General features: G+C 42.0%; 1 protein-coding gene across 10 annotated transcripts in view; it reads right to left on the reverse strand.

The window, feature by feature from the left end:
- Nucleotides 1-3040: 3040 nt before the first annotated feature.
- The window catches only part of P4HA2 (prolyl 4-hydroxylase subunit alpha 2), a 31054-nt gene continuing 8237 nt past the window's right edge, over nucleotides 3041-25857 (reverse strand). The window contains exons 3-17 of one of the 10 annotated variants that reach the window (XR_012662166.1): nucleotides 25491-25590; nucleotides 23061-23157; nucleotides 20771-20922; nucleotides 19109-19246; nucleotides 17623-17862; nucleotides 15721-15932; nucleotides 14755-14931; nucleotides 11108-11178; nucleotides 10776-10875; nucleotides 9603-9656; nucleotides 7045-7110; nucleotides 5851-5876; nucleotides 4855-4923; nucleotides 4309-4405; nucleotides 3041-3564 (exon numbers count right to left, since the gene is read on the reverse strand). Coding sequence is in view for 2 of the 10 variants with exons in the window: in XM_075102955.1 (XP_074959056.1) it covers nucleotides 3494-3564; nucleotides 4309-4405; nucleotides 4855-4923; nucleotides 7045-7110; nucleotides 9603-9656; nucleotides 10776-10875; nucleotides 11108-11178; nucleotides 14755-14931; nucleotides 15721-15932; nucleotides 17623-17862; nucleotides 19109-19246; nucleotides 20771-20922; nucleotides 23061-23157; nucleotides 25491-25572 (1626 nt within the window). In the remaining 8 variants the exon portion in view is untranslated. Of the gene's footprint in view, nucleotides 3565-4308; nucleotides 4406-4854; nucleotides 4924-5850; nucleotides 5877-7044; nucleotides 7655-9602; nucleotides 9657-10775; nucleotides 10876-11107; nucleotides 11179-14754; nucleotides 14932-15720; nucleotides 15933-17622; nucleotides 17863-19108; nucleotides 19247-20770; nucleotides 20923-23060; nucleotides 23158-25490; nucleotides 25591-25857 lie in introns of all 10 variants that reach the window. The other 9 variants (XR_012662167.1, XR_012662165.1, XR_012662171.1 and 6 more) reach the window with 9 other exon arrangements.

Here is a 25857-nt window from a genome sequence, read left to right on the forward strand (position 1 = left end):
ACTGGCAGAATATACCTCGATGGAGGAAGGCTTATTTGTACCATCATATGAATCTTCTCTCTTTTAGGTCTAGTAACTAGCCCTTAGGCTTAATTTTAGGCTAATTGCTCTATTCTATTCATCCTCGAGAAAGAAAGGAGACAGAACAGGGAATATAATCTGCCAGGCTACACAAAGATGCCTGGGAGGTCACTGAATGCCCGTGAGTCACATACGCTGTTTTCCCTAAAATAGCTATTATTCTTCAGATGGAATTAGCAGGAAGCTTATCCTGCACACAGCACACAGGGAAGCTTAGCATTCGAGCGGTTCTGCATCCACGCTCATCACATCCTGCTTCAGGGACAGACTGAAGCAAGCTTGGAGACAAACCGGAGAACATCACAAGAGTTTTTCCCAGAGAAAACAAGCAAGTAAAATTAGCCTAAAAAGATCGGCACAACACAGCTAACAATGGTATTCTTCAGCCAGCTACACTATTTCAGAAGTGGGATGTGCAGCTTTTTGGCCAGAGTCCTGATGTGAACTTTATCTGTCAACATACCACGTTGACAGAAAGTCCAAGATTCCTCTTCCTCCCCTTGAAATCCAAAGTGTTCCAACCAGAGACCGTGGGTTTGGCTCATCATCACTTCTTCTTCGCATCTGCGAGGCTGTCACATGCCGAATGCTTTGTTATAAAGCAAAACTCTCTATTTCTTAAGTTTATGTTGAACTGAGAGATTTTTACTAAGAAAACTAGAGGTCAGCAATGAAATATTCTGAACAGCCAGCCAATAACCACAACATTCATGGCAAGTGAAGGAGCACTGTGAGAGATTAGAGAGCAAATATCAAGCTATGCTGTGTTAGGTCATTAAAGCTTTTAGGAACAAAATCTTGCGATTCCTGTAGCTACCTGCTATAACTGTTCACGCAAAGCTTATTTACAAGACTAGATGATCCTCTCATTTCAGTATCATTAACAACTGGGGCTCAACAAGTCTCTGCCTGGGCAATCCAAGACTTCTCTCTTCAACCAGTTGTTTACATGTAACAGAAAAATTAAAACTTTAATGAATACATATACTTACGTGCTGCATCTAAATGACTTAAAGCAAGAACAATCAAGTTCCTAAATTGCTCACATGTAAAGCTCAGGGACACAAACATATTGCCAAGTCCCACTGCTTTATTACCAATACATAAAACCCTTCGGTTCCACAAGTGTTCCTAAGGAAAAGAGCAGGTGTGTTGCTTCTAATCCTGCGTGACAGTTGGTTTAAGCATTACTTCATTGCAGGTCATTCAGTCACAGAATCCTGGACTGGTGGGGGTTGGAAGGGCCCTCTGGAGCTCACCCCACCCACCCCCTGCATGAGCAGGCACCCCCAGAGCAGGGGCACAGGGCCGTGTCCAGGCGGGGGGTGAATGTCTCCAGGGAAGGGACCCCACAGCCTCTCTGGGCAGCCTGTGCCCCTGCTCTGGCACCCGCACAGGGAAGGGGTTTGTCCTCATGTTCAGGGGGAACTTCCCGTGTTCCAGCTTGTGCCCGTGGCCCCTTGGCCTGGCGTTGGGCACCGCTGGAAAGAGTCTGGCCCCATCCTCCTGACACCCACTCTTCAGATATTTATAAGCACTGATGAGATCCCCCCTCAGCCTTCTCTTCTCCAGGCTGAACAAGCCCAGGTCTCTCAGCCTTTCCTCACACAGGAGATGCTCCAGCCCCTGATCCCCTTGGCAGCTCTGCGCTGGCCTTGCTCCAGCAGTTCCCTGTCCTTCTTGAACTGGGGAGCCCAGAACTGGCCGCAGCCCTGCAGGTGTGGCCTCACTGGGGCAGAGCAGAGGGGGAGGAGAACCTCCCTCGCCCTGGTGGCCACACTCCTTTCCATGCACCCCAGGGCACCGCTGGCCCCCTTGGCCCCAAGGGCCCGGTGCTGGCTCAGGGTCACCTCACTGCCCCCCAGGGCCTGCTCAGCAGAGCTTAACACAGGGCAGTGGAGAAGTACAGGGAAACAAGTGTTTACACTGACCGTGACAACTGAAATTTCTTTCACTTTCTCAAGCCAGTTTCATATTTGGTATATTAACAACTGCCCAAGCTAATGGTTGTACAACTATTACCGTTTTTGGCTTTAACTTCACCTGCATCACCCATATTCCCATGAAGTCATGCCCACCCTAGAAGTGGCCAGTGAGAGATCCAAAGTCAATCCGTGCTGCACAGTGACATACCAATACAACAGTCTGGTCCTAACAGGAAGTCTCTACATTTCTGAAACATTTGCCTGTTTCTTCATAACTTGGCTCTTTTTTTTTAGCAATTAAAATTCAGAAGAAATAAGAGTTAATTCAGAAATGGGGTTTCCTTTCTATTGTGGACAACACTGTCCTCCATGTGCTGGCACATGGCCATTACACACACGCTAACAAAGCAGAAAGGCAAAGGAGAATCTGAATCCTCGTGTTCAAGAGGCACAATTATTCCCAGCCTGTCTGAAGGGCAAGAAAAAAAAGCCCTGCTCCAGCCTACAAAAGTAGATTAAGGTTTGCTTGCAAGCCATCCTACTGACTTCAGTGGGTGTTGAGCTCAGCCAGATCAGGTGCTCCTGGGGTAAAAATGGAGTGTTTCATCAGCAGAGATGCCTATGTTTAGAATCAAGCATTGTCAAGACTTGAAAGTCTTCAAAGGCTTCAGATCTTTGTAACTGATTGCATCAAAAATAGATAGTACTCCACAAGAGAAAAGTTATCACAGGGAAAAGATTCTCCTAAGTATAATACTGAGATCACAGTTGCCATCAGCCCAAGACATGCAGTCTGCCTGCTCCCAGGATACATTATCATTTCAATACACAAATTATACCTTTCCAGCTTCAGCAGAAGGTAGAACAGTTGTGTGTCACGTGCTGGAGCCTTAAATAAGACACTGTCCCAAACCAGGATGTATTTTCTACATAAAAAAGGCAACAAAGCACAGTCCCTCAGTAAAAACAAAGGCCAACTGCTCCCTCTAATGAAGCACTGGTATACCTATTAAGGACACAGAATAGAGCATCACTTTATGGAAAGAACATTTATTTTGTTTTAAAATTGGTGATCCATAGAAATACAATAAAATCAACATGTACACAAAAAATTTTAAAAAACCCTTTGGTTCAAAGAAATATTTAACATCTAAATCTGAGGTACGAAAGGCACAAGACCAGGCACCCAAACATACTGAATCGCCCACAGCGCTGTTTGCACCACTAGTACAGAGGCATTTGGGGAGGCAGAAGGCAGCTCAAAGGAAGATGGCAGGGGGAACATGGAAATAAGAGCAACCAAAACACAAGTATGTGTACAATGCCATTTACTTTCTTTCACAGGTGTTACATATTTTGATGTCTTTTTTTTGGTAAAGTGCCAGGACTCTCAGAGGAAAAAGGTGGATCATTTCTTAGAAATGAACTGGAACAAACCAACAGTAGAAAAGGAGACAGAGAAACAAAGGCCCGCAGCAGGTAGGGTTTCAGTCAACCTCTGTTCTCCCACAAGGTCTTAAGAATTCGTTTCCTCTTTCGTGAAACCATTTGTTTGAAACTGTAGAACAAGGATGTGAAATTAGTTACACACACTGGTACGTGGCGGTATCACCACAACCCAGGTGGTTACTTCAAGTAAAACTTCATCTCTCAGTTCAAGGATCTCTGCTTATACTTCTCTACCCATCCAACAGGGAAGACACAGGAAGATGCAAAGGGCTGGGGAAGAAAGGATCTTTCCAATTGCACAATTCTGGGGCCAAACAGTAACAGTAGTGTGTTCTGGGTCTGGTATCATTTACAGACCAGTATGGTCCGGCACTCCAGGGGAATACCGTGGAGGCTGGGAGAGGTGGATAGGGAAATGGATGACATGAAGCTTGAGAAGCTTCCAGCCATTAGCAGAAATTCCCAGTGTCCAGACATTCACGTTTACCTTACAAGTTCTCTTTTACAGTTAAAACTATGCATAAATCTTTGCAGAAACAGACCTGATTCTAGTCAGGTGATAAATCAAGCCGTCCTGATGCTGATAAGCTACACAAACCCAGCGACATCCTTGTGCCTTTTGTGCTATCAGTGACACAAAACAAACTCACTACAAAAACTACAGCTGAACGATGTAGCTGCTTAATACTACTTGATATCGATGGTGGGAGTTTTCATTAGGGCCTAATGACTCAAGTAGTTAAAATGGCAACACCCAGGTTATTAAATGCTGTTATAAGGGTTCAGTATATCACCAGCTTGGCGTACACGTGAGCCTTCCTTCAGGCTTTGTTCCTAAAGGAGCGTTACTTACCCCATTTACACCCTACTAGTACTGGACAAGCTGCATGCCTTGTTCTGTAATCACCCTCGCCACTTCTGAAGAGATTGTACCAAAACACTGCTGTTCCCTGAAAAGTGAAATCAGATCTGGGTTAGTCAGAGCCTAATCAATACAGTTATTGAGGTTACAGGAAGGAAGGGAAAATGCCTATGAATTCAGTCGCAGGCTTTTATGAAGCATTTCAACACAGGCCACCACTGACAGCACATAAAAACCCCTTTAGTCCCACTATTAATTCAGCCATGTTCAGAGTAGAGAGGAGTTCTACCTGAACACAGGTTTTTATTAATAACAGCTCCACACAAACTGTTCACATTATACATTGTAAAACAAAGGAAGCAGCCCTGCAGTCTACAAGATCAGCTACAGCTGCCTTAATACACAGCACCGTGTCGATCAAGGTGCAATGAGCAGCACTTTGTCACGTTAGCTGACTTTTAAATGGACGCAGGACTGTACTAGGAGACAGTAACAGGAAAGAAGAGAAATCAAGCAAGACACATGAACAAACTTTACCTTCTTGGGCCATATTGCTGCCCCAAAATCTGGGAAAACTGTAGCTCCACCAGCTTCTACATCACTCATCTGAGAAAACAAAGTCCGCAAACTCTGTCCATTTACAACGCTTTTTGCACACACAGTCCCAGAAACTAAAGTGCCCCCAAGCCCTAACGGTCAGAGGTTTCTACCTGCACCTCTACAAGAGGCACCGATGAGGAAAGGATGCACTTCAACTAGCACGAACTACAGAAGTAACAGTACTTGCTGTTGAAGGCTTTTATTTCAGCTGAAGCTTTTGTTCAGCACTCCATCTAGATTATATACGCATCTATTGCACAAACAATTAGCCATAAGAAGTTGTGTACCTGCAGTGTTAATGAGCTAGTACTCTAGAACAAGGGAGAGGACTTCAGAGTTAATCAGTTTCAAGAATGGCATTCTAGTTCACAACCCAATTAGCAAGACAAGTGTCTGTTAAACCACAGGTTTCCTCATAAATTGAAACCATGTCTTTGGAAGTGATTTTCATAATTTAGTTTATACGTCTTGGTGAGCCACTTCAAAAACTATACCAACTATTAGAGAAACCTCACTTTCTGCACTGTCACTGGTGAACAACACAGGAACGTTATGCCACCTGGAGTGCTTTATGTATCTCAAGCTTTAATACATACAGCTACATGACTCCAGAGAAAAGCATCCATCTTTGTGCTTTGCCCTTCTACACAGGAATGAATTTAACCCTGTTGAATTCATCAGTAATAATGGATTCACTATAAATTCTAGACCCAATCCAAAAACCCACTGAAGTTCCTGGAAACACTCCCATTACAAATAGAAAGCCTTTCCACTCATTTCAGTGAGTTTTTGATCAGATTCTAATGAAAAGAAACAAGTGAGTCAGATCCAGCTCCCACCAAATTTAAACAGCAGAACTACTATCAATAGACTCCCCAAGTCCCCACATTCTCTGTTGTAACGTGGATTTCTGTTTAAAGCAGATGTTATTACCACTCTGGTGTCCTCCTGCTTGGTACCTACAATAAAAGGGCATAAGATGCCATAGGTGCACAGGTTTTTTGCCCCTTCCAACTAGAAAGCATGTGCATGCAACTTTGCAAGTTAATACCTATGTCTCAGCAACACAACCACTCTTTTTAGTAAGGGTGCTGGTACATGTATGATATGTTCTATGTGGGACGTACAAGGGTAAATCACCTTTGACCATGTACAACTGGCAAAGAATAAAGTGCGTAGCATTCACTTTAAATCAAGGCTTGTCCAAAAGGCTTAGAAGCAAACAAAACCCAGATCGAGACAATTTAAAATTAAAGCCTCTTAGCAGACTTTCACTGCTACTTATTCCAATTCTTATTTCAGAGATCCCCCCCCCATATCAGGTTGAAAGTATTTCTGGTTCTGTTTGAGCTGCATTTCACACTGAAGATACCAGCTCAGCCATCAAATTTTAAATTCTGTGATGAAATATTAAAGTTGCCTCATTCAAAAGACATAGATTAGGTGATCTTAATTACTGATATAGTAAGTACAGAGTGATAGACAAAATAGTTTTCACAATAGTCTTCTGACACGTTAGGCCAGCAGTGGCAGTTATGTTTATGGTTCCAGTGTACATGGTCTGTAGGCTGTATAATGCATGCAACTAGTGAATCTTTTCAATTCTGCATGCGTAACCCACTTGCACCGAGTTTATTAGCTATGTCTCCTCCATTTGCTGAAGCAACAGCTATGCCAGAGTAACTCTAGCTTCGACAAACAGCTAAAATGGAGGCTGACAGACCACAACATCAAGTGCTGTCAAACAGTGGTGGAAGAGCATGACTGCCTTGCAGTAAATGCCCAATAGTCAAGTTCTCAAACAGCATACCACACGAGGAGTACCCCAAGCACCCATCTTTGAGAAATAAGCCAAATTCTCCTCTCCTACCATCAGGAATCCAAAGTCAAAGATTTCATAGCAGAGTGGCCAAAAGGGGAAGCTAGGCCCTATACTCAAATTTTCTGCTCTGAGGTTAAATACCACCAGAATTCTATCAAGTCAGACGGGACAGCACCTGATGCTGCAAGAATAATGAAATCCCTACTTCCAGATGCCAGGGAATCTCTACAAATAACCAACTGCACAAGCTGTAAACAAGATGCTGCTAAAGTTACACTCAATGCATAAAGGATCATCATACTTACATAGTTTAAAAAAGTGGCCACACGATTTCCAGTCCCTAACCGCTTGAAAGCATCTGGCTCATCTTTCTATAAAATTAAATGAGAAAAACTGCAAACTTCAAGCTCACAGACAGCAGTCAAAGAGGTACTTACATAGTTAAGAAACGTCGCTAGCCTATTTCCTTCCGATTTGAGTGTGCTGTCAAAGGGTCGCTGTAACAGACAACAACTTTAACCCAAGTTCCAAACAGGCTCACACTAGTGTTACATATGCGTAGCTCTGCAGAGAGATCCTTAAGCCCAGTTCAAAGAGTTGGAATAAAAAGGAGACAATCGATACAGGCCAACACTGAAGCCATTACAAATTGCAGCCAGGGTGCATAAACGCATGCATATGGCATTCGGATGCTGTAAGAAGTAGCACTGAAGCAATTCTTTAGGGCAGAGTAGAAGCAATGTTTTCAGGGCCTGTGGCACAGTTGTTATCCAAGTTAAGGTTAGCGACAGGCCGTTACTGTACTGGACAGTGATCCAAAGTAAAAAACTGAGGTGAATATGAAAAAAAACTCATCTTCAGTTGGCTTTAGGTAACACTAGATTCTTGTAAGTGTGGCAGTGACTCCCAGAAACACTGTCATGAGAGGAGAAAATGCATTTTTTTTGCCAGCAGGCAAAATTGCAGAATAGCAATAACAAACTACTTTCAGGTGGTTGCCTGTCTAGGATTAAGGACCACATCAAAAAGATTAAATTGTCTTTACTCTGTAGTAAACATTGAGTTTTGTTCATTGAAGTATGAGATCATGTTGGTTCCAGTCTAGAAGTGGAAAGAACATCTAGAATACCAACGTGTGTCTCCTCCCTTCACGAAAACGCAGTTAAAAAATTATTTACATTGCTAATAGGCAGGAAGCCATCTCAGCCAGGAGACATTAAGGTGCATTCTCCTACACAAAACCAATAATCTTCAACATTTAAAGAAAGGCAGAAATCAGTATTGGAAAAAATAAACAGCAAGGAAAATGACAGCCATCTCTAAAACATTAGAGCTCAATCTACTTGAAGCATATTTCAAGAAATAAAAGGTCTTTCCTGAAATGGGTTCATAAAAAGTAAGACTCTTGCATCTGCATATGCAAAGGGATTCCCTGGTTTCTGCCACCGCTGCCAAACCCAGGTCCAGCCATGCATTTCTGAACTTCAGTATCAAAAGATTTCTCTAACGTTTGAGCAACCAATAAAACATCACAACTGTAATGTGTAACTATTACTATGTCCCCATTTGAGAACCGCAAGGGAACAAAAGGCTGATCAGGAGATGGGGAGACACAGCAGTATCTCTGTATTTCAGTACAGAAATCTGTGATGCACAGAGAGCCTGGAGGACCAGTCCAAAACTATGGCAAACTATGATTGCCTTGCCTTAACCGATGACTGCAGCCAAGGTTATGTTCCAAGTGGAGCTCTGCCCCAGCTGCCTAATCCAAAAGTAAAGTCCACCCTGGCCAATTTGATGGCTGAGGTCCTTGAGTTCAAAGGCTTTGAAGAGAATTTAAGAGCATTTGCTTGACTCAGGAAACAAAGCAGTCTTTAACTTAACAGGAAAATTCTCTCAACAGGCCAAAGCTAACGAATATGAGCTTCCACAGTGTTGAAGTTCAGGATTTTTTGTATTTTTATTTTTTTAAATAGCGCTAAGTTGGGTGGCTTTAATTCTGCACTGAATTACTCTGCTGCAGCAATCCCTTCTACCAGGTAAAACCACGGGGACAGCCTGAATTAAGCCAGATTCCACTGAAATGCCACGGTTCTACTGGAAACCAAGGCGTCAGATGGATTTTATATTGGAAACTACCAGCCACCGTAGCTCTTCAGTAAGATTAGCACGTTCGTATACTGTTTTAGGGTGACAATTAAGTATTTCTGTTCCTCTTTTCTCCCCACTTGCAGCAAAACAGAGCTGTTACCTGCCAGGTAGAGCCCTCTAGTGCCTACTGGGTACCTAGCACCAACCAGCTGCAAGTTCTGCTCACAGTAGCAAGTGCCATCCAGAACACCAACCCAAAAAACCTTCTTTGGACCCTGAAGCTGCAGCCACACTAGCGTTTTTGCCAGGAGGGCTCTGACAACGTGAAGATTTCCATTATGGCTACTTTTCTGAGGGAAGGTGGGATGTTGTCTCCTCCTGCAAAGTGCTTTAATATCCACCAAAAGAGGATTTAGTCAACCTTTCTGAACTCAGAAGCCTCATGGAACAATGTAGACTCACAACCCAGGGCTTGCAGACCTCAGTTTCCAAATAAAGTAATGGAAAGAGCACATTCTAGTGCTGCGTGACTATCTTTTGATGTCCCTATACCGTGCAAGGAACCAAGGTGACAAAGATAAGCAGATTTGTTCACTGTTCTCTTGACCTTTCAGCATGAGATAAGGCAGCGCAAAGGCTTTTCAAAAGTCATAATCCACCCATGCAACAGGACTTTACATTAAGTGTTTTTACAGAAAACAGTTTCAAAAGTTTTCTGTCAAAACAAACTGTTCCCCCACCCACTAACAAAAAATTGGAAGTGTGATCTTACCCTAGAAAAATCAAAGTGTGGCTCATACTGCCCTCCCATTCCATAGTTGGCAACCTACAACGTGGAAGAAGGAAGCATAAACATCCATTGAACCGCAGGTGACTGCTGCAGAAGATAACATTTGCTATCAGAGATCCAAAACATGCTTTGAGAAACAGCACTTTGTGGCAAGATTCATATCTACAGCACACTTAATTTCTCTTTAGATTGCCAGAAATGAGGTATCTGGATGAGAAACAACTTAAGTGTTCTTTCCCTTTCATAGTTCAAGGGTTTCACTGAGAATATTTCTCAGTACCAAATGTTTTTCAATGGCAGGACTCTTTACTTAACACTACAAAGCGTTTAACATGCATGAGCAGCAATAGTTTTACCACTTTCTTGCTCCCTCTGCTGAAGAGGCAGGAGCGGAGCGCGTGTATTTCTCTAGTATGTGTCCAAACTAGGAGACACACAACCTGGAATGAGACTGTGTCACACATGGATGGCCTGTTACATACACATGCCCATCCAGGAACACAGAAGGCTCGAGGCAGCTTAAATGCACCCCTTTGCTTACTTTTTCTGAAGATCACATAACTTATGATTCGTTATTCGGAGGCTGCGCTTAACATGTCTCCCAGATCACTACACAATTACCTGGTTTCTGTGGATATCCAGTAATCAACACTTCAATCAGGCTCTGAAACAGGAATTCAAGGAGTACAGAGGAACAGGCTAAGGTACAGCTATTCTTGCAGTGCTGTACCACTCCTACTCTCCCTCCTCTCCCCAACAGACAGCCAAAGATCAGACTTCATGTGAGAATATAGCAGGTCTTTGAAAGGTTCAACTAGGAAGAAGGTTCAACTTTTGCAGACTTGAAAGTAAGTGGCAGGCATCTCCCCCAAAACAAACCGGTGAATCGCAGATCCCTGCAAAAAGTTCTCTTTTATTTCTTTGATATCTCCGCCTGCCTCTGCCTGGCACACAAAGGGGAAACATCTACCTGCCAGGTCCTTACAGCTAGCAGCAGCTGGGAATACCCCACACTCCATACACACTTCACTTCCTCCACGTGCTGCGGCAGCAGACAACAGAACTCCTAAGGGGGACCGGATAAGAGCCAGCAGACCACCCCGGCCAGCAGCTAATTTTACTAGGGTGAAGGCTGGCAAGACAAGTGGTACCAACCTGTAATAGTTCAGCTGTTTTCACTGTTAACCCTGTGATCTGCTGCATTCGTTGGTTCACCTTGGCCACAACAGGATCATCATCTTCCTCCAACCATGAGCTAGGATAAGGGGAGGATTCAAACATGTTATTTTGGAATACCCACCACAACAACCCATTTCCCAAGGCAGAAGGATTCTTCTGCCCTCAGCCAGATGGCTAAGGGCCATTCACCATGCATTTATTGTGCAAGCTTTTGCTGCATGCAAAGCACTTCAAGTTTTCAGCTGTAGGTAGCAGATGACAGCTGTTAAGCACAAAAACCTTCAAGCTAAGCTCTTCTCTATGCTTACCTTTTTGATACCCTGTAGCTAGCCACTGTAAGGACACCAGTTTTGGGATCACGTACTGTGGCTCGTGCCAGCTGTGTCAAAAAAAATCCCAAGGGGGAAGAAACAGATCAACTACAGGTTAGAAAAAATTTCTCTCATTTTAACCAAAATCAACACCTATTTGTTCACCTTCGGTATACCACTGGCTGAAAGTTACAGCTCCAACCTAGAGTTTGTTCTGATTTCATGCTAGAACAGTGCGTGCAGAAACACAAGTGCAATCCATCACCTGCATTTGATCCTGGAAAAAGAATTTGACTGACTGCACAAGCAGTTATATTCATTAAATCCACAAGTGCTGCTCACTAAACAGGTTTTGAAGGTACTTTTTTCAACAGCTGGAGTCAATATTAACAAGAGGGAACAACAACAAAAGTTAACATATGAAGCCCAAGTTCTTGGCAAAGAGGGAATTATTGGATACGCCATAAATCCAATCAGCCTACTCCTCACGTGGACTGAAAAAACCCAACCTCATTCCTCAGTGAAAAAACAACAAGTGAAAACTTTTACAGAATGAGTTATGAATTCTGGGGCAGGGAAATCCACAACGGTAGAAAACTCCTGAGGGCAACTCTCAACATTACAGTGCTCCGATTTTGCCATCTGGAAGATGCCTGGAACATCTAATTCACAGAGCCAGTTTGAGATAACGCTACTCCATTATGAAGGTAACTCTGCAAAAGCAGAGTTCACCTGCACATTTTAAACAGCAAGTAACACATTGTCACCGTTAGGCCACATCACCACATTTGTAGGAAAAACCTGGAGCTTGGCAAAACTGATCAGATCTGCTTTGGTGTCAGAACAACAGCCTACTGCTAGCATCGCACAACAAGTCACTTTGGTTTTATACTTGCAGCTGAGAACAAGAACTGGGACGCTCCTTTCTTTGACTGTAAACTCAGACCACATTTAAATTTAACTCCTGCAAACCACAAACACTTTAAATCATGCCTCCTTCCTTCCACTTAATTATAGGTCACAGAAAGCCTTTTTATTTGCATTTTCTTCAAAGCATGCAGTCATTATTTCCTTCATTTTTCCTCAAATAAGTCTCCAGCCAGCTTTACAATCCATGTCAGCTGTCTTGTCCCTATACAAGGGTTCTTGGCACAGCTGTTCCTGTAATTCTGAGTCACTGTTATTTTGTTCCAGATTTCTCCTGCATAAATCATAACAGAAAAGCCAGGCTGACTGAATGTTGTTCTTCACTTGTATAATAGAGCAGAGCTTTTGGGATATAATTTAGCTTCCCAAACTTTTCATCCCACTGCTGTTTTCAAGCTTGTATATGCTTGCTTGATTTCTGCACCTAGCATTTGATCTAAATAAATCAGAACTAAAATAAGCCTGACTACATTCGTATTATTCCATATCTCCTCTGAGAACAGAGCACTACTACTGATAGGCAGGCTTCTTCATTTAAGATATCATGGCAGACTTGTCCCAGTGCTATCGACACCAATAAAGTTCAGAAATTTCTTGACCCTTCCCAGTCAGCTCTGACGTATTGTCTGAAAAGTTGGAACTACTTTTTGGAATTGGAGTAAAAAGTGATTGCGTTTTGCAAATCAAGCATGAAAACCAACTCAAATACAGCTACTCTCAATCACGTACAGATGTTGTTTCTCTACCAAACAAAAAATACTGGCAAGCGTAAACTGCAGATAGCGTTAAAATGCTTGGACCCAAAAGCAGCAGTTTCTTGCAAATGCATTTTAGAATGAAGGAAGTGCTCGTCTTTGAGCCCAAAACGAACATCCTACTTCAGAGTTCTGTCTGAAAGCTTCCATGATTGTTAACTAAAATTTCCTGGCTGAAATTAAGCTATATTTGTTAAGGACCATCTCACTGCAGGACTTGCGTTTTCCATTCTTTCAGTAGTACTGCAGAATTTAAAGCTATTCCTGCAGCTGAACTATAAGGCAGATTTAGGAAAAAAATCAAGGAAATGGTTGCTGTTTTTTAATTGAAAACTTCCTTCTGAATCTTAAGGCTACGATATTCACCTACTCTTACAAGGGCTGATCCATGTTCTACACTACGTAGATTACATGAAGAATTCCTGACATGAGTAATATAAGCAGCAACACTCAGTGAGTGAGACTTAGGACTTTCCATAAAACTTTGAACAAAAAGAGAAAAGAAATCACAAAAAATTAATAGCTGATTTATTTAGAATGTGCTAAATTTGATAAAATAGACGAAGTGATACGCTCTGTTTGAACGTTTCCATTTTATCTGAAGCTCTTGAAGTTTTGTACTATGATGTAATAGGAAAAAGTCTCCATTTATGGAGGTGAGAGTCCTCACTGAGACAGGAGTGTTCTGCCAACGCTCCCATAGCTGGCTGGCAGTCATAGATGTCCTGCTTCACAAACATATCAAGTTATTAATGTTCTTAGGAAGCTTCAGTTTCTCCATCTGTTTCTAACTATTTACGTTTACATTTAGATATACATACAGAAGAGTAATTCTTGACTGGAACTTTAGTGTCACATTTTATAGCAGTAGCTAGCAGAGCGCTAAAATGAATCATCTATAAAAATAGAAGTGTTTAGTTTTACATGCTTGTCAGACCTGACAGAGAAGTAAGGCACAGCACCTACTACCGACCTCACAATGCCACACTTTTTTTGCCAGAAAGGAAAAACAGACAGGAAATTCCACCTCCAGAAAAATCAGAGGAGATAATTACTAGCTTTGCATTAGATAGCTGCTTTTTATATTGTGTGCAGAGTCACTAGAATTCACACCATGGGTAACAGGCATGGCATCGAAACTAGGGTCCCCACTCTAAGCTGCTGCTTCTGAGTTGGACCTACACTTCGCATACTGAAGCTGTCACATCTGCTTCTCTGCTGCCGACAGCGATCTAGCTGGAAAAGTCAGGTCTAAAGCGCTTTGGGAGACTGACTGCATTGTGCATTCATCTTTACAAGGACTCCATCCTTCCCAAGTCCCAAGAGTAGGAATTGCTTAAGAGCACTAATGATTTCTCCACTCTGTTAACTGTATCACATTATTCCCAGTGAGCTGTGTGTGGCTTCAGAACACCGCAGTTCCGCTTGTGGATACACCACAGCATCTAAAGGGCCTGCCTCTGCGCAGGTCTAGACTACAGTTTAAAAACATTACCTGAAGCAAAAAACCCAAACCTCTAGATATTCTTCTAGCACAATTTAAAAACCCCATTATTTTTTCCCACTTCTGTGGGGATTGGGGCTTTTTAAATTTTGTTTTGAAGTTTGGCTCCATGTCAGAAGGCAGACTTAAGGTGTACTGGACACCTACCCCCACCACTGTAAGCCAGTCAGTCATCTACTGTTTCAGGCCTACTCCCTAGTTTCCCAGAAGGTTTCTAAGCCACTTACTGGGAATTTTGCATAATCAAGCGCAACAACGCATAAATATCTTCAGAACCCTGGCCTTTATGGTCCTACATCACCAGGCAGTTTTGAAATCATTCCCCTTAGGCTCACAGCTGCAGAGTATCATCTGTGGTATGAAACCAAATCTTTCAAATCCGTTGCTTAGTCTTTGCTAATAGAGATTAAAGCACAGAATTAGCAGTCATTAGTGAGATGGAAGAGGAGAAAACTTACCCTCGGCTTAGCTAGTTGTTTAATTTTCTCAATTTCTTCATCAGACATGACATCATAGTACCGTACAATATGAGGGCTATCCCATTCATCTTCTTCTTTAAAGGGTGCTATGAGCAGATGAGGGTTTCTGTTTCCATCGTGGTACCTACAAAACAGCCTTTTCTGTCGCCGAGGCGTCTGAAACAAAACACCAAACAAAACTTTTGTTGTTTGCTCAACCACTTCTCATGAACTTAAAACAGGCAAGACAAAAAAGAGCTTCATTCTACAAACACTAAAAGCCATCAACTGACTAGCAGATTTAAGAGGTAAGCATGAGTGACTCTGCAGTTTACTGCAAATAAAAACCAACATACACCACTCAAGATACCCATGAGCAACATCTGAAACACCAAGCTTTAGGAGAATTAAATCATAATAGGTTAGAGATTAAGCAAATAACTACACAAAGGGCAAGCTATAAAAAACAGTCTCATTCTTATAATTAAGACTATGCAGGTGGAATAAACGGATTCCTTGCCTTTCACTGAGAATTAGTCACATTTTTTGAGAGGTAGTGGAGACTGGTTGGTCAAAATAGTCACCCCAGAAGGACAGGTCTTTAACAAGCAAAAGGGAGGGAATAACATGATTCTGTTAAACATGGCAAAGCACAACCAGCTCTCCTAGCGCATCTGTACAGCCAGCACTTGAAATGGCTGAGTAGACAGACTGAGAAGAATCCATTTTCAACAACCTTTAAGAGGTACAGTTGAGCGCTGGTTTTCTGCCTAGGATTAACCACTAAAGATAGAGAGGCCAAGGCATAAGGTACAGAACATAAGGTTCTGTCCTCAGCCTGGACAGAACTACATTTAATTTTTTTTAAGAAAAGTTTTTCCTTCTGTGAAGCTGTTAAGACGTCCCACCAAGCTTGATCACCCTTATGCAAAGGCAGCAGTCTAGAAATTCTTGCCTTTCTCTTACCATTTTTACCCCTTCACCTCTGCAGAGGGCCTCATAGATATCACGCTCCGGCAAGTAGTCAAGAGGCCTCTCATAGGCACTACTTTGCACCACTGGTTCTGTCATTGTCATGGTCTTGTTTATTGACTTCTCTTTCTCCTTCTCCTCTCTCTCCTTCTCCAGCAACTTCTCAAAGTACCGCAGATTACCTCCTGCTCTCTCGTGAGTACTGTCTTCATTAAAGAAAAACAGACAGACAAGTGATTGATGCAATCTTAGGAACTGTTAATACAAAAAAGTCTTTGTACCAAGATGGCAATAATTCTTTCCTCCTTAAAGCATTATTGGGCAGCCAAAGGCATTGGCTCCAGTCGGCACTGAAAACCAGCGCTGGGAAGTTCGGTTTGCAGAGGCAAGATAGGCATACTCTGTGAAAGAACCATTTCTGGAAGGATCTATCACAAAACTTGTATTTCAGGAAAAAAGCATAGGAGATGCTGCTCTTCACATTGAGCTCTCTCAACTTTTCTGCCCTGTTCTACCCAAGATAAGCAGACCATAGAGCTCATCAGCAGAGATCAAGCCAGTCTAGTTGTTGCACCCCTACCCACCATGCCTCTCACCTGCACTGCACAAGCATGCTTTAACCAAGGACTGCGGTGGAGTCCCAGCCAGACTCCAGTGCCAAAGACCTCCTCCGAAGTCAGGCAGCTCAGAGGTACATGTTACCGCCTACAGCGTCCATCTCTAGATGTTTATAACAGGTTTATATGGGAGGGATCCTGGATCACTAGCATCATTGGACCTATTATTAGTGATTTATTAATTATGTTGGTATGAAAAAAATAAACATCATCAATAGATCTTTATCCAGCAAAATGGAGGAACAACTCCCTGTTCACCACAAAGTGTTTCTGGACACTAGCACCTAGAAGAGTGTCTTTCCCTTCTGACCCTCTCCAAGCTTATTGTGCTTATCTTATTCAACTAACCCAGAAGGCCACAGGAGTAACCACTATTAGAGCACAGGCTAACGGGGGGCAGATAAGGAAGTTGAGGCCAGAGCAGAGGAAGCTGCTGCTCCCAGAGGGGACTGCCAAGTCTGTTCCACTGTTTGGTGCTGATAAGGATTTGCATTCTGCTACCAGTGCTAAACCCTACTATTGCAGAAGGAGTTAGATTCAATACATATTTGTTTTATTGTAAATTTTAACCTATGAATTCCAGTGTCTGCAGAAATTAGCCTGATACATATTTTTCAATAGAAAGGCTTCACCCACTCTCAGGATGCAGTTAGCACCTAAATTAAGAACCACAGCTGATTAAAAAACCATACAAATACCTAACACACTAGATGTTAATTCTAATTGGAGATAAGCTTTTCCAATGCAGGAAGTAGGCAAAGTTGTATAGGAATAGCTGATCTCCTACGCAAGACAAAGCAGAAAACAGACCAGAGATAAAAGGAGGTTTTAAGGAATTCAATCTGTTCCAAATATTCAGAATTAAATACTTTAAGATCTCGGGCAAAGTATTCTTCTGGCATCAAAGAGTACCTGCACTGAGGAATAAAGAGGAAGTAAGCAGGACTTTACAGAAGCTACAGCCCTCTGCCTAAATCCATGGTAGCCTTGAGACAACCCAGGCTTTAACCATTATCAAACACAACACCTCAGTACACTGAAGCAAAGCACACAGGCAGACACACACTTGGGCTTTGGGTAATAACAGCACGGACTATAAGATAGCTTGTTAGAGATACTTCATGTATAAGTAGACTTTTCCCAGGACCTATGTTTATTACAAGTCTTCTGGCAGGATATCCTTCCAGTCAGCTCACCAGTATGTATGGGCCCTGACTGTTCTTGGCTATGTTGCTGGCAACACTCCCCAGCGCTAGAATAGCAGGTTTTTTGTTCTTACCAAGGGATATCAGACGTCTGGTAAGCTCCATGGCTCTGTGTAAATCCCCAAACTGGAAAACAGCATAGCTGAGATAATCTAGGATCTCCACTTTGCTGACTGTTGTATCCTCCCCCTCATCATGTTGTTTTAGAGCTTGTTCCATCCAGAGTACTGTGTGATAGTAGTCTCCATCGTTGTAAGCAGTTTTCCCCATACCAAAGCAGTCACCTACTGTCAAAGAGGATCTATACTTTGTTCCTAAAAAAACCAAAAAAGATCTAAGTAATCCATACAGAAGCATCTTTGCCTTCAAAGACATGGGGCACATTGAGGAGTATCTGTAAATACATGCTTTTATAATCCAAAAAGGCTTCTAAAAGACAATGCTTTGACAATATTTTAGGTTCTGTACCAAAGCGATCACCCTCAGAACTAAGGATTACATTCTATCATAATTCTATGGCATTAATTGCTTTGGAAACCAAGAGAAGTTTAACATAGAAATTACAGCGTTAAGCCAGTGTTCTGTTGTAGACAAAGGCAGAGCAGACTAAGAGCTTAAAAGATTTTACTGAACCTACAAATCAACACTTTTAGATGATCAGAGAAGCCTGACTATATGCAGAACTAGCTTGTCTGCTCTTTACTGGAGATGTATATTTGTGCATAAGCAAGCTGAGTGTTATTTAGACAAACTGGGTACCCATTTGACTAACCATGCGCCGATTTCCGGTTGCTCCAGCTCAGCAGATGCACAGATAAAAATTCATTTTAAGTTCATCGTTTTAATCTATATATAACAACTAAAACTGCTTTGTCAGTTCATCTACCCACACCCTCATGAAGCCCATTCAGTCTATAAGCAGCCTGTTGCTAGCAACTATAACCTGTTTCAGTAAGTCTCTTGTAAGTAGCAGCAAACACACATATCAGGACTCAGCTGCCAAAACACTGAAGCATGCCAATATATCTGTGTACTTTCCAAAACATTGCTCTGTGGCAAAAACTGTTAGTCCCTGTTTCACAAAGAACAGGAACAAAGTGATTCAACCAAAGCCTCACTGGAAGACCACAGCAAACAAGAACAGAGCCAAGCTTTGTAAGAGCCATCAGAGCAATGAATCTTGAAGCAGCTCCTTCCCTCAGTTCATAAGTTATTGGGGACAGGAAGTACCTATGGTATTTGCTTACACAGAAACCAGTGCAAGAAAGTGTGTTGTCCTTTGTTGTTCTGGTATAGCGATTATGAAGATCAGCATTTTCTTCTAAAGTAATACTAAAAAGTGCTACTTGAGCTGATCACTGAAGACCACGGCGCCTTGGCTCAGGTGGGAACAGCCTCACAGGTGTTATCAAAGCGCTGAAGTAGATACTTTCTCAAGCATCTAAACCACATGGACTGTCAGCACCACGGTGGTTCATCACTGCTGAAAAATGATTTTTGGGGAGAGTTTAAGGATGTTCTCATTTGGTTTTAGAGCAGGGGAGACCCTCATGCGCTTACCCGGTAAGTTTCCTCGGGAGAGAGTTTCAGGATCCAGTTTGTACGTGTCCTGCAGGCGCATCAGAGCCTTCGCAGCTCCAGTCTCATCTTCTTCAGTTGGAAAAAACTGACGCTGAATTGTAAGATTTGCAATAAAGCCTTTGCAGTAAGAGGGAAAGATGTTACTTCCAGAGTTTGAATAAATATCTGTACTAGACTAACACAGAAGAGGAAACATCTGCTTTGTTTTGGGATTTGGGATTCAAATAATCCAGGTTTAAAGCCTTTTATTAGGCTCTCAAGTTAAAATGAGACAAAAAACAATGTTTTTGTGAGAAATACAAATCATGAGCCAGAGATAAAGGATAAATAACTAAACCTGTTTTCATGTGCCACACAATCACTAAAGTACAATGTGAATCTAATGATCTTCCCGATTGTCCTGTATTGTGATTATCCTGTAATGTCTCCTCCTAGCATGCCAGCTTAATAGCTTCCATCAGTTCTCTTGCAATAGCCAGAGACAACTGCAGATCATAGTACAGCACAATGATTTCAGACTCTGTACTTCAACCTGTAAAGGCATGAGAGCTTTTCACATCTCAGTTCAAGGGACAGAGACCCTGATCCAGGATCCCCTAAATAGGGATAGGACCTTACTGAGTAAGAGGCTATTAAACCTGACAAGTAAAAACAGGTGACACAGAAATAAAATTAAATGCACTACACAAACATATCAAGGCTGTACAGCAGGTTGGTTGGGCAAAAGTGGGGGCAACCAACTGGAGGGAAACAACCCAGCCATTTCTAGTCATGCAGCGAGCAGAACTGGAAAAGGAAGCCTTTAGAAAAAGAATTAGTGACAGAAGTACTCAATAGAATTGAGTATTTTATTTCCATCTAGGACAACTATTCCAAAAGGCAATAAAAATCTTGGCTGTAAAAAGCTTCCAAGTACCTAAACTTTAGCATATGCAGAGTAGAAAGGGAAAACAGTGTTCTGCCTTAAGGAGTCCAGTAAAAATAAACCTGCATTTTAAAAAAAGCTATGGAAACAAATTCAGGCAGATGTTTTGACAATATGATGCAGAAGCAAAGATTATTACTGGAAACATTTGATATAGAAGGATAGGTTTACAGATAGTAATTGTATATAATCCTGTTATCGTCAGACTGACTAGAGCATCTGCCAACTCTTAATGCTAGGGCTGATATGAACTCCTTCACCGATTCAGCGTGGGTCTCATTTTGATTCTTAAATCTAATCTACTGATGAACGTGGTCAAAACACCAGTGATTGCCAAGTGAAGCGGCAGACTGGGAAAGCAGATGAGTAAGTCTTTTTAGAACATAAAGCTCAAGACTAGGTGTAAAACAATAGTTGCCAACACAACTGACCACTTTAGTATATTCTATTCTCCCCAAACAGCACAAGCCAAACAAAAATGTGACAAGCCTAAGACATAAGTTTCTTTCAGTATTGACAGATGTGTTCCAGTGCCAAGTTTCACTCGCTTGGGTAACCAGTAAACAAGAGGCCACTCATTAGTTTAAGTTTCAGATAAACTTGGCAGTAACATTCAAACCACAGCCGAGTTCGCAGCTTTCCAGAATACGAGGAGGACAAGCAATTGTGTTCTAAGGCTACCTCCTACTGATACCTTCTCCCCTGTAACTCCTTACCATTTGTTGTGTCCTGAAGAACCAGGTTTTCCAACTCCAGCCAGTCAGTATTTAAGCGCTTCACCAGCTTATATGCATTTACAGGATGTGCCAGATACCCTTCTGGATCAGAGGTTGATCTGCTAGTCAGTACATCCATCTTTTCAGCCCAGCTGGAAGAAGCAGCATATGCCTCAGTCTGACAACAATTTGTGAATGCATGTCTTCCTTCTGAAGTCATCTCAATTACACAGCTAGAATCAATTTATTGCTGCTTTCGCCATCATAACCAGCTTTGTAGCTTTCAATCTCACAAGGATAAAGCGAAGTACCACTGATTTTTTGCATTACAACAGTCTTTCTTTTAAAAGGAATTTGTTTCCCTGCTTACTATTTTAAACCTTAATACAGTGGGCATGCATCTCACTTGCACTAAGTCTTTGCCATCAATTTTCAGCATAGTTTTAAAAAGCTTTTCAGCATACATCAGAAAACAACAAGATATAGCACACAAACCCTGTCATTTATCTATCTTAGTAAAAATACAATCAAATAAAACTAAGCTTTTTAGCTTTATGGAAACCAAGCCATAAGCTTTGATTTTCAGACTGGAAACCCTCAGACAGTACAGTGGCAGTGCTGCCCGTCACCCAGATTGCACTGGCAGTCGGCTTCAAAGCAGTAGTGGGAAACTTCACCCTCTGTGTTATAGTACATTTAACTGCCAACTACATTGCTGATGCTACAGTGAGTATTTCATGTTATCCCTTAGCACAAACATCTGGCTCAGCTCTATGTTCCCCTCTCAGTACTCAGGAGGAAGAGAACACACTGCTGAGATAAGCTAACAACTGAAGATAAGAAGTCCCCTTTGAGCCTGTAATCTCAAACTCAGTAAGCCATGAATGAACTACAGTTACAAACAACTTTACATGAACACAGGTAAATGTTGTCAGACTATCTGGCAGCTTCTCTATTCTATGATGTTGCAACAGAACAAAAAGTAAGATTTTTCCGGAGATATTTTGCAGGGATATCAGTTTAACAGCATAAAGACTGGTCTCATCTGCACTTTTTTTAGTTTAGACTTCCACTACTAATATTTATTTTGCAAAGTAGTAAATACTGTCAAGTTCTAGTCTATTCAATGCTTTTGAATCATGGAACTAGTAGATAACACAGTGAAAAGTGTTACCATATTCAAAAGATAAGATTTAGCACCTGTTACAAAGCACATACCTCATACACTAGCAGGGTGTGAAGGCTCAAATATTGACACAGTGGCAGAATACTCGTGCTCACAAATACACCAAAATATAAGTCCACTGAAAATTTAACATATTAAAAAAGCACTTGTGTATGTCAGCCCATGAAAAAAGTCCAGTTTATATAGAGGTTGAAGAGAATGTCAGTTCAACAATACTCAGAAAGTAGGTTGCTTTTCCTCAAAAGGAAGGAGCAGCTTTTCAAGAAATGAATATTTGTGTACACAAGTGACAAGGGATGCATATCATTTCACTTACTCCATAGCCCTATCCCCACTCTGCACCCCGAAAGGAAGATCAAGCTGCCACATGTAGCCTAGAGTTCAGAAATTCTTTGGAAAGCATGGCTCCATTTAGAGGTACTCAGCTCTTCTGAACCTTGACCTCATTTAGACTATTCTAGTGTCACATCCTATTAGATATTACTTTCAGCTAGGTAAGTATTAACAGTCTTCCTAAGGGGCACAGAAAATATTGATTGTCAGCAAGAGCCTTTCAAGTGATGTAAGCAAACAGGATAGTGTCCAGGATGTGCTGTATCCGGGTCAGCAGATGAAGAGAACAAGGCAGAAGAGCTATCCCCGAGAGCCAAGCCAACATGAGAAGGAAGCCAGGGATTCGGTGTGTGCTCCACTAAATAACACAGCTGGCCCCTGCAAGCAGTGCTGGTGCTGTGAAACAACAGGTAGCACAGAGCACTGGCACCCAGAGGCACACAACTCACACAGACAAGGCTCCTCTGGCACGAGCAGTGTCTTCTCCACAGGAGCACTGTGATGGTACAAGGACAGGGAAAAGTAGAAAGAGCCCAGTGGACAACAGTCTCTAAACAAGCAGGCAAAGTTTAAAAGATATCTGAAGCAGGACCCCCTCTCTGCAGGTTTATGGGAATAAATGACAACCAATTAGTACCCATGATCTCACTGATTATCTACTGAGGAAATACTACCCAAATCTAAGAGCAAAGAGTGGTGACAGATGCGTAGTGTAGTTGAACACAGATGAGCCATTTTGTCACTCCTCAGCAAGCAAACCTCCCCCCCTACCTTTTAATTTGAGAGAGCTTCTTCTCTTCTGCTCGGATATATTCCTTTAGAGACTGTACCAAGTCTTTCTCTGCATAAATCAGGTCTGTCATTTGACCTAAAAACAGTACAAGCAAATGCTAGTCAGACCTAAAAAAGTAACAATTTCCAATGGTAGAGAAGACAGACTGTAGGTGCTCTAGGGCTATTAAAACCACCATGAAGAATAAACAAAAATTAAGGGTGTGCTCTTCAATGCCTCTAAACCACAAAAGCTATTATACATACAGGTCTGGCATTCAAATGCTTCAAGAGGCTTTTAAAATCCCAGTTTCAGTGGTTCATGTAGCTTTGCTGTGACTCTTCCACTGCCTCTGAATTGCTTTTAGTATTAAACGTATGCAAAGCTATCAAAACGAAGGTTTAACATTAATACAGCTATTGAGTCAAAGCAACGAAAGATCCAAATAGTTGCCATAGCATCCGTTCTGCATATGGATACAGATTAGGTCACACTAATAATTTTTTAGTCTAACCATTGGCATCACTTAAAATTACAGCTTTTCAGTATGGGTAACTGTGGAAACACAACCTAACATTAAATACAGAGGAATTTCAGCCCAATGTTTATAGACTGACACACACTCTCTCCTGATCAGCATTACTGGAAATCACTAGCATGTCAATCCTAATTGCTATGACAAACTTTGCTTTTCAAAGACCAGACAAGATTTATAAATGCAGCCACAGCTTTGGTTTCAGCATTCCACAGTAATTAATGAGGCATGACTAAGCAGATGGAAGTCAGCAGGCTGTGCTATTTTCAGAGCTAGGAAAGTTCAGGAATAGGTAAGTGTTAAAAAAAGGTGATCCTTCCCAGCAACTTTGTACAAAAAGCTACTTAGCTTAAGAAAAAAATAAGAGAACCAAGTAATACACATGCAGTTAAATACTGTTCAGCCAGCTCCAGAGCATGGGAGCATGTGCTGGGAGTTGGTTGTGAAACACCACTCTGCCTTGCTCTGGCCAAGCAGTTCCACACAGTGGTGCAAGATCAACCACCAGGAATTTTGAGCTTTACCATTCAGAAACACAGCTCCACTGAGCTCAGGGCACATTCTGGAGAACAGCCAGTTGTAGTTAATCAACCTCTATCATCCTTGTGAGGGTAAATTCCCCACACTCTTCCATAGGAAGACATTAGACCAAGTGTCCTGGTTTCAGCTGGGATAGAGTTAAATTTCTTCGTAGTAGCTAGTATGGGCCTATGTTTTGGATTTGTGCTGGAAACAGTGGTGATAACGCAGAGATGTTTTAGTTGTTAAGTAGCACTTGCACTGATGAAGGACTTCTTCAGCTCCCCATGCTCTGCCGGGTGCATAAGAAACTGGGAGGGGGAATAGCCGGGACAGCTGACCCAAACTGACCAACGGGATATTCCACACCATATAACATCATGCTCAGTATATAAAGCGGGGGGAAGAAGAAAGGGGGGGGGGGGGACGGACACATTTGGAGTGATGGCGTTTGTCTTCCCAAGTAACTGTTATGCATGATGGAGCCCTGCTTTCCTGGAGATGGCTGGACACCTGCCTGCCCATGGGAAGGAGTGAATGAATTCCTTGTTTTGCTTTGCTTCCATGTGCAGCTTTTGCTTTACTTAAACTGTCTTTATCTCAACCCATGAGCTTCCTCACTTCCATTCTTCCATTTCTCTCCCCCATCCCACTGGGGGCAGGGGAGTGAGCAAGTGGCTGCATGGTGCTTGGTTGCTGATTGGGGCTCAACCACGACACCAAGTGACAGCAGAAAAGTAATTTCGTGCTTATTTTTAGGCTCTACCACAATCACACATGGTCATGTCTCAGCTACTAGAACACAGAAATCAATGTCATTATGTCATAAAAATCAATCTGTTTTCAGGATTTATAACAATGCAAGTTCTTCAGCATTTACTTGGTCTTACAAAACACACGTAAGTTATGGATGATATTAATTTTTCCTTTGTACACCTAACTCCAGCTTTTTGAGATGACAGGAGATTTCAGGTTTGGAAAAAGAAAATATTTCACATATTTATCACTTAAATTCTTTGCAAAGATCATAAATTCAGGACCAAGCTTTTCAGCATATGGTTTGTGCTGCGTTCAAGACAACAACAGGTGCACAATTATTAATAAAACAGAGGCACTGGCTTATTTTACTCCCAGTCCCCAGAGAAACTTATCACATCGGCCACAATGTGCCAAGTTACCCAACTGCAAACAAAGTGCCTTGATGCAAGACTTGCAATGCAGAATAGCATCAAGGATGCAGAGAGTAGCTCTTCTTAATGCAGACAGTATTTGATAGGGCCACATGAAGAAAACCATATGCTTCAACTTTAAAGTTTATCAGTTTTGGCAATCACATTAACTACATCACAACATTGTGCATTGGTTCTTCCCATACCTATGGAGGTGAAGAACTCTGCTTCTGCGTGCCAGATCAGGAAAATACAGGTAAAGAAGACCAACTGCAACCAGGGCTTCATCTTCCAGATAGCTCAAACCTGTAAAAAATTAAAAGGAAAAGAAGGAGTAAAAATTATTAACTTAATCTTCATCTTCAGTCATTTCACCCTCATGAAAATGATTTACATCCTTGAAAGACTGAATTCTAATCAGCAAAGCTTGAAAAAAGTTGTCTTTAACCACGGGAGCTGTGACTTAACAGTCTCACATACTCTCTGGGATTGACATGGAAGACACTGCAGTCCATGAAAAGCCCACATGAAGGAAGTAATGGAAGCAATATATTTGACCACAGAGACAGTGAG

The sequence above is a fragment of the Phalacrocorax aristotelis genome, chromosome 8 (assembly GCF_949628215.1).
Source record: "Phalacrocorax aristotelis chromosome 8, bGulAri2.1, whole genome shotgun sequence".
Taxonomy (NCBI): Eukaryota; Metazoa; Chordata; class Aves; order Suliformes; family Phalacrocoracidae; genus Phalacrocorax; species Phalacrocorax aristotelis.